The sequence below is a fragment of the Etheostoma cragini genome, chromosome 18 (genome assembly GCF_013103735.1).
Source record: "Etheostoma cragini isolate CJK2018 chromosome 18, CSU_Ecrag_1.0, whole genome shotgun sequence".
NCBI classification, from domain to species: domain Eukaryota; kingdom Metazoa; phylum Chordata; class Actinopteri; order Perciformes; family Percidae; genus Etheostoma; species Etheostoma cragini.
The window spans coordinates 11484348-11499913 of record NC_048424.1 but is presented as its reverse complement, the minus strand read 5'-3'; the positions used below and the strand labels follow the sequence as shown (position 1 = coordinate 11499913).

The following is a 15566-nucleotide window of genomic DNA, read 5'->3' as shown; positions in this document are numbered from 1 at the left end:
GTCAGAAATAACTTACTGAGGATAATTTTTGACTGTCTCACTGGGGAAAATTGCTTGAATAAAAATGGGCTGGGACACATTGTCTGCCACTGCACCTGACACATTAGAGGTACTGGAAGTTTTAGTTTAGATGACAAGTTCTGAGTTCAACACCAACACAAAGGCTGTTTTCCCTCTTCAAAGGGGTTGAAGCAGCGCGCTTGAAAGTAAAAGAATGCAGATGACTTAAAACAGTGGATGAGATTGCACAATGCATGACGTTTGTGTTTCTGTATCTCTTGCATTGACAGCGCATCATGTTTTGTTCTTTGCCAAAACAGAAAGAAAAAATCTGATTTGCAACACAAATTAACAGTTCTGGGCATTAAGAGATAACAAGACTTCACCAAACCACAGTTTACCTGATGAAAAACTACTGTATACCCCAGAGTCCACTGACAATGGGAAAACTGACTGTGATTGAACCTTACTATTCTTGGAGCTATTGTTTGGGAACATTAATTAGTAATTGATAAAGGGATCTCTGGAAGGGGGGGGGGGATAAATTGCTTATGGGCAATTAGATTTTTTTCAAAAAGCAGCACACAGTCATTTCTGAAATGTTCCATCTTTGAATAGTAGCTTAAATGACTGAATACCACATCAAACTGTTTTAAAATTATTGTCTTAAATGTTTTCATGTTTTCATGTTATTGTTTTTTTTATTCAGCTTTTTATAATTTAAAAAGAGCTTCAATTATTAGATATTTAGTTGCAGTTATTCACATAGCATGGCGTGTCCTTTAAATCATACTAAACAGATAATATAGTGTCGTATTTGCTGACAACATAAAACGTGGGTTTGTCTAAATTACTTGGTACATATTTTCTTTTGACACCTCCATGACTCTTCATGTTGCAGCATTCCTATAAATGCAATGCTTGAATGATTTGCAAAAACAACTCCATTTTGGGTGGGGTCCCTCTCGCTGCAGAACTGAAGTTTGAGGGGGTTGGTGTGGATGGGGGTAGGTGTGGACGGGGGGTTGGGAGCCGTCAAGCGGCAGCTTAAACAAGACTGAGCAGGGGTTGTTTGCTGGTCTGCTAGTAAACATGCATGGGAATGTTGTCAAAAGTTGCGAAAATCACACTTCACACATTACCAGATGTACAAGAAAGGAGTGGGACATGGGAAAACGTAACATCCTGCATGGGCTGACCAACGCGCCGTGCAAAGGCAACTGCTCTTTCATCCAGAAATTGTCTCCTGGGAATCATGTGACTCACGCGATAGATCAAATAGTCTCACTCTTCTTGCTTGGCTATTTTGCACTCAGTAACCCATTTTTGGAGGCTTGATTTCACTGTACTTTTTTTTCTTCCTCTTTTGCCATGGCATACCCCCACCCTGCAATGAGGGTTACCAGCCATGGCTGCTGTTTATTCCTCTGTCACAGTGCATCCATCAGACGACATGATCAACAATGGATGCCCTAAGGGGCTGCACTGAAAATGGCTCTGTGCTAATGTCAATACCAGTGACTTATCAATACACTGTTGTCAAGCCATTATCAAGCTAGGATGCATTTAAGAACATTTGGTTATTTATACATTTGGTGATTATGTTACGTTATGCTCAAGGGAAATGATAAGTATTATAAGTAATACAGCATTTTCATTTTTAGTTGATCAAAGTGGAGATCATTTTAACTATAAATACCAACCTACATATGTTGTAGAAGATGTTGGGTAATTACATTGTATTACATTTAAACACTGGTTATGCTAGGTCTCTTGATGTATGCCTAATCTTTGCATTGATATAAAAACATAGCATATTAAAATTCATAATGGAACACTGACAGGCATGTGTGACAATGAAATTTGTGAATCTATTCGTTGCCTTGACAGTACACAACTCATCATCACTCAGACACCAGTAACTGGGTGGGTACAATCGCTGTTTCTCGCAGCGGCTTCCAATCAGCTGAGCAGAGTGCTGAAGGCAGTCACATGTCTTATCTAGGTTTGTGTTTTTCCACCTCCACGTGTCAAGATACACGGAGCAGAAAGGCGGGACCAAAACAAACCGCCTGATTGGTCCACTGCGTGTCACCAGCTTATGTTCGCGAGAAGGACTGTTCTCTTAAAGGGCCAGGCACAATATTTGATCGCCTCTCAAAAACAATCCAGCATGAGCTCAATGTTCTGTAGAGACCAACTAAAATATGTAGTAGCGTTTAATAGTGGTTATTTTAAATGCTACAGTTATCCAGCATAAACGCCTACTTGAAAAATGATAGATCATTAAGCAAAAGATGGCATTACAACAACACATTTACAGTGTTGTGGTTGTAGTTCAGCAAATGTAGGCTACTACACAGATTTGAGATTCTTTTCGATGTAAGATACTCACAGGGGTCATATTTCTACATTGAGTGGTGTTACTTTGCAGTATCACTGTTACTTTAGCAAACTGAACACTTCCTTCACCACTGACTATATACTGAAAAATAAATTGTTAAATGACATTGATTTTTAAATCAATAACTGCATTCCGTGTGCTTTGGTTGTGCGGTATTAGCATAACACTGTATAGTAGCTGACTGTTCCTTTCACATTATTGAAAAGGGCGGTCCCCAGTCATCATGGGCGGGCCGCTTTTACACAGGGAAAAAAACAACCCCGCTCAAGTCAGCAAACATGTATGAGTGGCTGTAACGCAAAGAGGGATACAAGTCGCATCAACACAGTCTGTATGTAACGGCGAGTTGTCAAGATACCACCATTCACAACGGAAAAAAGCATTTGCTGGCGGTGAGTGTAACCGTAACTGTCGTTAATTCACATTTAAAGAGATAAGTTGCCGTTTCACCGTCGCGTGCATCGTTGTTTGTGGGAGTTTATCAACAAATGTGCGGGCAGCTGGGGCATGCCCGGGCAGAGACTTACTGGAGCGTTGGCATATGGCAGGCATGGAGCATTTATATATGTATCTCTGTCCTGTTCTTCACGTCAGAGAGGCTTTCTTCTCTTGTTTCAAGTGAATACATGACGAAGTGACTGGAACTATCCATCACCTTTCGCGCGTGGATTCTCACCGTCCCGGCTGTTGCCCGGTCTTTGGGACACAGCCTTTGTCTGTTTTTTTTTTTAAACACTACACACAGTGAAATTAGCTACGTGTCCTGTTTTTATATCACGCATAATATCGGCGTTGAGTGAGTGAAGCTATGGGCTGAGCTCTGTTATCTCAGAGCTGTTTGTTTTGGAGAAGGGTTGTCAGGCGAAATGGAAGAGTGTGTCACGGAGGATAATGGGAGCCACGCGAGTAACACTGTTATAGCACGTTTTTAAATAGTTTGTTGTCGCTGTCACGAGTAAATCATTTACTAAACTTTTCTCTGCTTATTTTATGCGAGAACAATTTTTTAATCCATAATTTTGCCTGTGGTTAGCACCATGTGTCAGCATCCCGTTCCGAAAGGTTTCTTCACTAAGTGTTGGGTATGTGGATTTTACGACTATAGTGAAGAGCGGTTAGACTCCGCGTGTTTCCGCGGTGATCTGCCCCGGGCATTGTGCTCCAAATTGGGATACAGCGCAGCACATTACCGGTTTTCCTCCGGAGCCTACTTATTGACAATTTGAAACGCATTAATACAAATTGCAGTAAGTAACTGTTTCTAGCTCTGTGGATAATACTTTTGCATCAGGGTTTTAACTTACATCGACAAAATATCATTAACCATACAAATCCAAAACATTTAGCTTTCTGGATTCAATTAGATTATTTAATTTGCCATTTTCCAGTGAATAACGTTAGTGCCCATGACTTTATTGGCGCATGTCACTGACACAATGGATATGTGTTCCTATTTACTAGAAGGCAGTAGTAGGATACATAACAGCAGAGCTCACCTTGAGTGCACCCCCACCCAGAGTGGTTCATGGAGGAGAGCCCGGTGCACAGATGGTGCAGCAGAGGGAGCCACTCTCTGCTCCAGCTTTGAGCCTCTGACCAGCACTGTTGTGGCTTCCATGCCTCCCTGCGTGTGTGTGTGTGTTGTTGTGTAATGTCTTTCTATGTGTCTCCCTGTCTATGTTTTTTTTTATGTGTCTGACACTATGGTACTGTTGCCAGTCCTCTGTTGACTGGCACTGGAAATTGAAGACAGGGCATGCATTGCCATTGACACACCAACAATGTGCACATTTGATCTCAGTAAAACTTGTGGTAAAGTTGCAGAGAAGCCCTTACTGCTTGCATAGCAATAAAGAATGTACTACTTAATTTACATGGAGGAGAAGTTAAGGCAGATTAGGACTGTTTTGGAAAATTGTAATACACAACTAAATGTGTGACAAAAATGATTTCACTATTAAATGCCCATGGAACAATGGAGGCCAGAGGATGTGTAAGTCAATGTAATATTTTTGTTTATACACAAACATGACACTAATAGGGCCTGGACTATTAGACAGTGCTTTTCCACAGTTAGTTTCCTCCTTTGACACTATATGATATGACATCATGCAAACAGACACTTTCACAAAGAGATATGCAACTTTTAAACACAGTTCCAGTATATCAAGTTTCAATTTCTGCATTTGCCAGCCAACCTAGCCCATTTGTCTCCACTCACACAACAAAAGGAAAAGACAGGCACCCTTGACAAAGAGATGAAACACTAGTTCAGATTGTGGCATGTGGCCAAGGAGGAAGAGAGTGTAAGTGTTTGCGTTCTGCAGGCACAATTGTGGATGGAGTGAAACTTGTTATCTCCCTCATGAAACGGCTGCTGCACGCAGAACATGCCCGTCTAGTCATGTCTCTGGTTTCACTGAGGTTTACTCACACAACATCCGCTGCTGTGTGTGTAAAGTGTGCACTCATTTATAGTGTAGACGGGTAGCTTTCCAGCGATTGGTAGGTAATAGGTAATAATGTTAAGCTGTAAAAGTGTGGAGGAGGAAGCTAATCTCCTGAATGTGACTGCTCTGTGGCACACACATCCAGATTAAGGTAGCTGTGAGGTGAAAAAAAGATTCTCTGGAAGATCTTTTGGCACTTAATTACAATTTGGCAGGAACAGCTTGCCAAAATCTTCTGCGTTAGGTTGTCAGATTTGGTGTTGCATTTTTAGTTGCCCACTGGTTCCCCCTACACAGTGTGTTTCCATACATTTGGCTCCTGTTACTACTTCACTATATTATAAGAGATGGGCACTGCAGCTACATTTTGTATGTTGACATTGGCAGATCCATCTATGCCTCTGAGACTATCCATCCCTGCTTGTTTGTTTTCAGTATTACCTCACACAACATGAACCTCTTACTGGGCATTGTGACTGATTATTTATTTTCATTTAATGTACACCTAGTGAGATCATTTTCTAGCTGCCAGAGGGCAAAGTTTCCACTGATAACAGAATGATATTTGGCACTTTTTGTTTGGTCTTGAAACAAATCTTGGTCAAATGACCTGCCAGCTAAAGATCATAAACACATAGGCATGAGTCAAACACAGTCCAACGAATCGCTATTGGCATTTACACTACCAAAACACGTTTAAACACACATACTTGTCATGTCATTCTAAAGTTTCCTTCTCCTGTCCCCTAATTCGCTCCAGGGAGTTTACCGCTGAGGCGTCGGATGGACGATGAGGAGGAGGACATGTCACGGCCCATCTCGCAGCTCTGGGGAACGCCCTTTAGGGACATCAAATACGAAGATCGCACCACACATATCGCGGCTGGACAGGCCCTCGCTGCCGTGCCCACGTTGCAGAGCCACAACAACAACAGCATCGGTATTAACACGCTGCCCTGCAGCTTGCACTGGCAGCCTCGCATACCCTTTCACGGTAAGGAGGGGCAAGATCATGTGAGCCTGCTGAAATTGACTTGGGCTTATGGTTTTAGAAACTACATTGAGTGCAAAATTGCACTATTAGTAACTCCTTTCATCTGGCAGGTTTCTCATTGGAAACTATCCTCAAAGACCCAAGTGATTAAAACTGTCAATTAGATTTGAGAATTATTAGATAGGATTAGAGCGGGTGCTGGTTCTTTGTTTTTGAGCTAAAACAAACAAGCTTAGTAATTCATTTCTCTTGTAGCTGGGAGATCCCTGTGTCCTATTATTAATATACACATGCTGAGAGCATGAGAAACAGGCCACGTAAGAAATTGTTTGTTTACTGTGTAACTCTATATATATCTTTAATAATACTCTATACAGATACTATGAACCTAAATCTGATAAATGATGGTTACATTCCAACCAGTTTCTTATTTGGGGAATTTAGTTTTTTAAATTAACATTTATTGAAAAAAATATAAACAGACACTACTAATTTCCACACTAATATGTCCATCGCTTTTAATCCAATAATGTATTCCCATCTCTAATCACATCAGTGTGACGAGACCCTTATTGAATTGAAAAAAAATGTTGAAGTAGAATGTTGTTTGTTTGGTGACTCGATGTCAGTGTGAGAGGTATATATTGTTCTGAGTTTGAAGTAATCAATACATAAACACCACTCATTGTTATTGCCTTGTCATTCATTGTAATCTACCCCGTAATGGATGTCATGCACTTGGCCTGGTGCCATGTCTTCTCCCAAACAAAGTCCAGGTTGCTCGGTTTCTTAGAGGTATTATGGTCCTCTGTGAAGCAGGATAGCAGGACATTCTGCACACATGATAACATAAAAAGTGGCATGACCGCAGAAGCTCACGTCTGAGACAATGATTAAACTCAGTGACACAACTGAAAGGTAGCAGTTCACTGAGGCTGTTATTGATTTAATAAAGTGTTTGAGTTACCCACCTACCAACACTCTCCCTCTTTCTTGTTTGGGGACTCTTCAGTTGCACTTTGAGTGCATACCTTGCAATTTGTCCATCTAAGAGTATCTAATAAAACCTGTTTGTGTTTCAGAAAGCAATGTAGCAGCAGTGTAAAGTAGATATGGTTTAACACAGCTGTGTTTGACGGCTTTAATAGTAACTACGATACTTGGGCTAAGCTTAAGACGGTCTGCAGAGTGTTTTGTAAAGTTTTTCACTGTCTAGTCTAAAATTAAAAAGGAAAACATAAGAGGTTTTACTAAACTGAAATCAGTTATATCTTTTAGCCTTATAATCATCTTGGCTCCAGTGACACTGACAACAGCCTCTTGGTATTTAAGAGATCCAACAACATCAAATTTTAAGAAGCTTGATGTTTTCCTTTTAGGCAACGCTGGATTACGCTCACATTTCCCCGCTCAGTTTGAGCCCATGGAGGACCGGGGAGAGAGACAGATTGAAGAGGAGGAGGAAGAGGGCAGAGTGGAGGAAGATGACAGAATGGCAGAGAGGCCAGAGGCGCAGGCAGGGGTGAGCGTCGAGGCGCAAATTGGTCGTAAACTTCGAGAGATTGGAGACAAGTTCCAACGGGATCACGTTGAACTGGTAAGCCTTACTCCCAAGCAGTGAAGTGGATCATTAAATGCCCTCCCACTTAAAACAACCAGCTGCAGAGCCTCTATGCCTTTTTAAACACAAAGTGTCAAAGTGTAAACAATATGAACACAGGTGGACTAACATTGCCTCAAAGAAGAAATGGATATTATATAACTAACTGCTCTATTTGCTCATTGAACAGCTGCTTGTACATATCAACGAGACAGTTCAGCAGCATTTGACAGTGGGTGTTAGGGGCCGCCAGGATTTAAACTATATTTTGTTCACTTGAGACACAAAGTTTGCCTGTAGCGTGTGAACTATTTATGCGTGTCAGCTTTTACTTGATTAGAGACACAAGTCAAGGCTAGCTTGTGCCAATTTGTGGCTCACTCTTGGTAAGAAAAGGGCAGAACATTTTGCCAGCTGGATGGGCCACAACCCACACTGGATAAAAATAGCCTGAGCAGTGATTCACCACTTTCTTGGTCACACTGAGGGAGGAAACCTAATCACTAATAATGCACAATTTAGTAACTTCATATTGGATATTAAACACAAAACTGATATGTATTCAGTCAGTGTCACTGGCTAATAGGAATATATTGTAACATGAGACATGTCATACAAATACTTTCTCCCTTCTCAGTTTGGCCCCTTGGTCTTGTCACTCATACCATGTCATTACAGTCAATAGAAATATTAGGGGTATGTTCCCTTGTCTACAAAGACAATAGAAAAAGGTGAAATCCATTCCCCCAATCTGTTTAAATGCTCCAAATGTTTTCCTAAAAAGAGCAGATTAAATGACACCCTCCCACTTCTGACCAGTATCCTCTATCCCTTTGTCTCTGCTCTGTAATTTAAAAGAAACTTGTGTCCTTTCCCAGAAAGTGGACTTCTTTATACTGAACATATCACATATCACATTTGAAACAATTTGGGTATAAAGATAACGAAGGTAAGCGTAGAGACACCCGGTTTGCAAAACTACAGGGGAAATAGTTCTGCCCACATACCTTGTGTAGTTTGTGACATGTAGTTAATTGTGCATGTCAAGAAATAAAATCCACACGGCATGAATTGTGCAAAAGGGTCCCAATCTTGTCACAATGTCAAAATGTTCCACCTCTAATCTGCACTCACACTTTTCTGTTCTCCTTTGGTAATGTTTGGTATCACTATGTGTTTGATAACAGGTCCAGGGGGTTACTTATGTTAGCAGTTACTGCTCTGACTAAGAGTCCACATAAGTCAAATTACTTTAAACTTAGTAAATAAGTACACATACAGGGAGTGGTATCGTGTTACTCGCAGAGCAGGTGAGACCTATGGGACTGTCACGAACAGGGGTAAGCAGCATGTCTGTGTCTGGGTAGACTTGGGCGACTGTTTGTATGGTGTCTAAAAATAGAACCTGACTCACGGCTACCCACAATACCTCAGTTGTCCCACTGACTGCCCCAGTGTGTGTGTCTTGGTTTGCGTGTGAAACTCTGACAGAGAGATAAGATAGAACATTTTAGTTTTTAGTCTGCTGCCTGCACTCAAGTTGGTTTTTATCCTGCCGGATCTGAAACTGCTGTTGTAAGAATATTCCAAAGGGAGAATAATCACAAACGATTCTTTAAGATGTGCAATCACTTCTTCTATATTGTGTCTGACTGCTGCTGTTTTTTTTTTTTTTTTTTTTTTACTTACCTATCCAAGCAGAAGTTACTGGTGTGGGCTAAAGTGTTTATGTGAAGTAGACTGTATTTGTGGTCTCGAACAATAGTTTTGGCCACTTTTGTGGTAAAAAAAAATCTAATACTGTCCGGGAAAAGGTAAATCCATTCTCTTCACTGTTAAGTGAAGGAGCACGTCGTTTTTAATCGTTTAAAATGGCAAACAAAATACACCCCATTCTCCACTACCCACACAAATGACAGCAGAAAGAGGAGCCTCACATGGAATAAACCAGGGTACTGTTTAAATAAGCTCAGCAGTGTAGAATTAAGGCAATTAAGGACAATTAGGGTTACATTTAGCGGTGCTGGTTCAATTCAGTTCAGTCTGCTAGTTTTGCATTAAATAGCCTGTGGCAGACTCTGATTGCTAGGCTGGTAGAGACCTTGATAGAGAGAGCAGAGAGAGACAGAAATCGTAACAAGAATGCTTATGCAACAGGCTGCAATATCTGAGCGCGGCTGTTGAGAAAGCCATTGGAAGCTGTGCAGGATCAGAGATGAGAAGGGGGAGAGAGGAGATTGCAGGCTGCAGCAGGAACCCCTTCATCAGTCTGCAGTCCACGCGGGCTGCACACAGCCACAATAGGAAATGACAGAGCCGGGAGAAGGCAGCTCCATAGCAGGGGGCAGTTTCATTTTCCTTTGTTTTGACAATTATTCAGCTGACTTCGCTATTACAAGAGAGCTGTGATGAAATAGGCAGCGCATTCTCTGAAAGCATTTCTCTTTGAGGTCCTCATTTAGAAATGAACAGCGCAACATTTTATAAATGGCACTGTCTCAAACCTGAGGGAGAAAGATGAAGTGTGATACTATGATGATAAATGGCAGCTCCTCAGGGTGGTTTTACAGTTGTTAGCCTGGTCATTTTAATCTTTTCCTTTCATCTAACAACTAAAGTTAGTATTACGGTTAACTTCTGTCTGGGAATGAGGGTCTCTAGATATCAAAGGGCCACTGCACCTGATACTGTATATTCCACAGGATGTGCGTGTGACAGACATGTTTGCTAGACACAAGCTAATGTTGTGGAAACATCCAGTCTACTCGTCATATGGTTTGAGCTCGCATGGTTTGTCACAGTTCACAAGTCTGTTATGAGGAAATCTGAGGTGTAAATTTTAGTTAGAACAAAAGTTTGATGAGCATTTATGATTTAACCTGCCCTCCCTGATGCTAATAACCTAATATGTATTTTTTTTCTTTCTACTTTCAGTTTGTAAGACATCAGAGACAAAACCTGCCTGCCTGGATGCGCCTTACGATGGCCCTGTTTGGCTTTCTGTTTCCAAGAGAGGCTCTCTTCCCCCGCCCGAGAGGAGGTCAGAATTGAAGGGGCTTCCTGTTGGCCCTCGCCTCAGCCCTTGTTTCCCCCAACAGGGACAAGACTTTTAAGAAATGGCACTGTAAGATGGAACACGGGTTTGGATTTTGTTTTCTAATTGAATACGAAGATGAGATGAGGAAAACACTGGTCACCGCTGGACGGAGGCCCATTACAATTTTTCTTAATTTTTTGGGGTTTTGTTTTTTCGCCTCTCCAAGAAGAAGCCATTGCGTTTGAAGAGATATTTTCGAAATATTTGTAAGATTACCTATTTTGTACAGTAAACTACTCTTTTTATTTGGTATAAGTCTTGAAGGACCTCCATCAGTCCAGGGAATGCCTTATTCTCTCCTGCCACAGTGCACCTCTTTTGCATCAAGGAAATCATAAAAAAAAAAAAAGAATAATTTTAAGATCAGGCCACTTGTTTGGGCGACAAACTGTGGACGTGGACATTTTGTGCTGAAGTTACTAAACCTTGAGGACTCTGGGCACATTTCTAATTTATTATGAGTTAAACAATAAGCCCTGTACTTATCCTTTACTGTTCCACACTGGCTAATTTGAAAATGGTTGTGATGACCTTGTGGTGGTGCTACACACTGGTGTTGCACTGTTGCTCAGTTTCGATGTTTAACCAGCTTCCACTGTAGATGCAGGGACATTATATCGACCTGTGTCACCCATCAGCCTCTCCATTTCCAGTATCACTCATGCCGTTACAAGACCCACTGTGTAGAGTTCGATCCTGTAGATTTAAAGGACAAACACATGTATACTTGAATGTAGGTGTACCGAAGATATTTTAGTCGAGGAACTTCAAAACCTGACATAATGGTGATTACTCTTTGAATTTGTGATCATGTGTATGTAGGAGTGCGTGCTTACTGTTTCCAAAATCTGCAGCCATTTTGAAACCAAATAAGCACAAGCAAATCTCCTGTGTGGGATCACAATCAGGGAACTGGAGAACAATCACACAGCTGAAAATGTTTTGGAAAAATGTCATAATTTTCTAAAGCTTTTTTAGTATTTCTTTCTCCGGCTGGAATGACAATCGCAATTTTGCCCTTTGCTGCAACGTGCGGGTCGCCTGTTGGAGAGATGACATTTATCGGCATTTTTAAGGGGCAAGCAATATTCAAGCCAGTGGAATGAAGTAAAATCTTAGGGATCTGTTGCATTTGCAATCAAACTGATGGTCCCCAAAATATGGCCCTGTTCTCAAATAAATACTCTACAATTATCTTTGTTAGAGGAACATTTTGGTTTAATGCTACGGAGATGCATTTTTATTTTGTTTCACTCCAGGTGAAAATGTCTTGAGCACTGATCCAATCTCAATGTGCTGATACACATATGTATCAACCTTTCATTCAAGTGCTTTCTTTCACCAAACTGCCAGTGGTATATTCAGCTTCACTGAGAAGTTAGTAAGAACAGCTTCTGTACATTTAAAGAAAACATTTTTACTAACACACAGACACATTTGGGTATAGAAGGTTTATACACCCTTTCGTGACAACTGCTATGTTAGCATTTTGCAACGACACAGCCACTGTTTCTCAATGGAAGGTTTATCAAAGATAAGTCTTTAAGGACTTTTAAGAAGATGTTAAAAATTCCTCATTTGATGTATTATTTCAGTCCGTTGTAGATTCATTATATGAACTTTTGAAGACACTGATGGTTTTTCCCTCCTTTTTGTTTTATTCAGGGAGTAGTTAAGAACCATGTTAATAACATGATGCTTCTTATGAGTTGAGGACTCCATGAAGCGTAGACGACACTGCACACAAGCAAGGATATGTCTTTAGACTTTTTACGTTTTCCACAGCACATTCACTCAACATCAACATGGGAGTTTGTTACATATTCTGTTACAGTTATGTAGTTATTCTGTAACGACATGAGTAGCTGAACCAAAAGTAAGTTTCCTGCAAACATTGAACGCTGAGCCAATTCAGATAGTTGTGACACGCTCTATGGTCCTCAGTCCGAAGCTTCACCCTCTGTCATCAGCTGTCACGTTTAACTACTCCCTGTCTTTATCAAGATCAACTTTCAGTTTGTTTGGTTTCTTTTCGATAATTTATACTTATTTATTTTGTGTATATTTGCTCAGCGCTACTGTACAGATGCTATCTCAGTGTGTACAGTCCTTTTCGTCTCATTGTTGGTGCGCATTCAGTTGTGCGTTTGATGCCTGTGTGTGGGGAGGTTGGACTAAAGCCATGTGCCTCGTGCGTTCTCACACAAATGTTGTGAGTCCTCACAAATCACGTGAACAACAGACAATCAAATGTACAAAATGTGCCTTGTGAGTAACAGACCTGCCACATCATCATCAACACTTGGCATAATTACCCAAAGTCACTGGTCACAGTTCTTGTTTCACTTGGGCTCTGTGAGAACAACATGCTCTGATACAATAGAGTTGGCACAAAGAGTATGGCATGTTCTTGTGCCTTGATACAAAAAAAAAGTCAGTTTCACGAGGCACAGGCTCAACCTTTGACATCTCTCAGCACGAACGGCGAGTTTCACGGCGCAAAATCTATCAGAAACGACTGTTTGCAATCAATGTGCACTGTAAAAAAACAAGACTATTTTTTACTTGTATACTGTATTTTGCGCCTTTCTCTCTTTCTACTCCTGTGCTGAACTTCCCCTCTAGAAACTCTTTAAGATCTGTAATATGCTGGATTGGCCTAGTTAGCCTGGGGTTTTGTGCTTTATTATCTACAATCTAGTAGGGCTGTGGGTTTACATTTGAAGGAGGAATGAGCCACCATGGTGCCCAGTATTATTTGTATATGAGATGGGTTGAACACCCACTCAGTCGGTGTGGCGTTGATCTGAGCCTTTCGTTACCAACCACTGTTGCAACCCAGCCTCAAGTGAAACATTTGTTATTTGTTCAACCTTCAGTGTCTTTAATATCAAATTCCTTCGATCAGTTTTTGGAATATCCAAGAAAGAGTGCATCTTTACTGTCAAGTGCTGTGATTTGGTGTTTTTTTACATTTGACATGAATTTGACACAGCTATTGTTGCTATCTTTATAACACCATTTAGCAAAAAAAATCCACACCTTTTTGTAAGAAGACAAAGAAAGAACTACAACAACACGACTTTTTGCTTTTCTATGATCGCTTTTTTTTCAATGTGGCATTTTTAACTTTTGATATTGCAAAGTCTGCTGTGTCACTCTCAGTTCAAGGGCTTTTTTCCCAATATATGTAAATGGAGTAAAAATGCATGTCCAACATTCCTGGAAAAATCTGTATCTTAAGGGTTTGAATGTAATTTAATGGAGTGAAAACCATGATGTCTCTTTTAATACATGAACTGAACAGTGGAACTTATTTCAGACTCCTGTGCTATGTCCGCGGGGAGTTTGTATTGTCTTCACATTTCTTTCTTTACGTTCAGAGTGGTCTCAAGGATTTCACATTCATGTGTCCTAATGAAGTGAGACCCAGTCCAGATGTAGCAGTTTTGGTTAAAGCATTGACTGTGTTATCTTTGGGACTGCTCTGTGTCTACTGCACTGTTCAAACAAACAGCGGCATGAGGCGATGGAGGGAACGGAGGATGACGGGGGATGTTATTCTTTTTCTAGTGCAATATGCTGTACATAAGAGCTTGGCTCTCGAAATCTTACAATTTCTTCTAATTTCTTCTGTTGTTAAATGGGTACATTGCTGTTTCTTTTTCATTAAAACTTTATGAACAATTGAAATGGCCTCTGCTTCATTTCTGCAACATTAAAGAGTAAAAGACATCACTGCAGTAAAACAGACCTTCAGAATCCCAGATACTGTCATAGTCATGTATGCAGGGGGCTACATACCAAGGTTTTTCAATGTTACATGTGAACGTCATATTCCAAATTATCAAAACCGGGTCCAACTTAAAATTGGGATTCTGGGTTATGTCAACACAATCAATGAAGCAGGATATTGAAAAGTCAATAGCTCTCACTGTGAGTTCAGCTAAGTTACATAATTATATAAATAGCCTGTAACAAGACATGCTAGCGGGCCTGTGTGGATATACACACGCTTTGGGCTAAATGCTAAACATCCTAGATTAATGTGTTAGCATGCTAAGAACCACAGACAACAGTTGAGAGGGATAGGAGTCAACAAATCATTGAAACTTTGACCTGATAAAGGTGCTAGACAAAGTCAAGATAGAACACAGTCATCCTGAGGGGAGTATGAATGCCTCTGCGGAATTTTATGGCAATACGTATCATAAAAAGTTTAAACACAGGTAAGCCATTTCAGTTTAAAACAACAAATGCCAAATCTCTGTTGGCACTAGAGGAAAAGCCGGGGCTTAACCAAAGCCAGGATCCATCCTCTGGGAGCTACGAATGTCTGTAGAAAATGTGTCAATCCAAAGTAGATGTTGAGATATTTTACATTGCCATCAATGGGGCCATGCTGCTGGTTTGGCTAAAAATCACATGGGATCATTTTTAGTTATGATACAATGTGTACGTCAACCCACAAGCTTCTGCTCCAACAATCCCAAAAAGTCACAGTCATTGAATAAAAACCTCTTTTATGACTAAACACCAGTGATTTAAACCCACTAAAAGTCCCACAAAAACTAATTTAGCGTGAACAATAGCAGCACTTCATAAGCCCGGGAGGCAATGTTGGAGCTCAGCACATCTTCTTTTTTTTTACATGCTCTTCCCTCTAGGGGGAAAGGTGCAACCCTACATAACATGATTCACTTTTCTGTCACCAGGTCTCTGAAGTGATCTCCCTCAGGCAGCTGCTTTGTGTAGACAGGGGGGAGCAAGGAAGGTTAAAGGAGTGTATGTGTGCCGGGTTGGGTAGTGCAGAAACTCATGAAATTCATGTTGTTTTAGGGTCTGGCCTGAACCTCATCAAGATTAACACATTGCAGTGTGTTGTGCTGCAGGGCAAGCTGATGTTAGTTGATATTTATTTTTCATTCCCACTGACAACTGTCACTTTTGTGTAATTTGTCTGCTTTTACTATTCACACAGACAGTACATGCTTGTTTCTGCTTTTGCAAACAGTGTTTTA

At 40.7% G+C, this 15566-nt stretch overlaps 1 protein-coding gene across 1 annotated transcript; it reads left to right on the top strand.

Annotated features, from left to right (window-relative positions):
- The first annotated feature begins 2616 nt into the window (after positions 1-2616).
- bmf2 (BCL2 modifying factor 2) lies at positions 2617-14234 on the top strand. Its single transcript, XM_034900062.1, has 4 exons — positions 2617-2796; positions 5615-5848; positions 7228-7445; positions 10383-14234. The coding sequence occupies exons 2-4, from the start codon at positions 5638-5640 to the stop codon at positions 10497-10499; spliced, it is 546 nt and encodes a 181-aa protein (XP_034755953.1). The 5' UTR covers positions 2617-2796; positions 5615-5637; the 3' UTR covers positions 10500-14234.
- Positions 14235-15566: the final 1332 nt, after the last annotated feature.

Coding starts and splice junctions, on each gene's coding strand:
- bmf2 (XM_034900062.1), top strand. CDS start 5,638: ATGGACGATGAGGAGGAGGACATGTCACGGCCCATCTCGCAGCTCTGG. Junction 5,849..7,227: donor GCCTCGCATACCCTTTCACG/GTAAGGAGGGGC, acceptor TTTTCCTTTTAG/GCAACGCTGGATTACGCTCA. Junction 7,446..10,382: donor AACGGGATCACGTTGAACTG/GTAAGCCTTACT, acceptor TTCTACTTTCAG/TTTGTAAGACATCAGAGACA.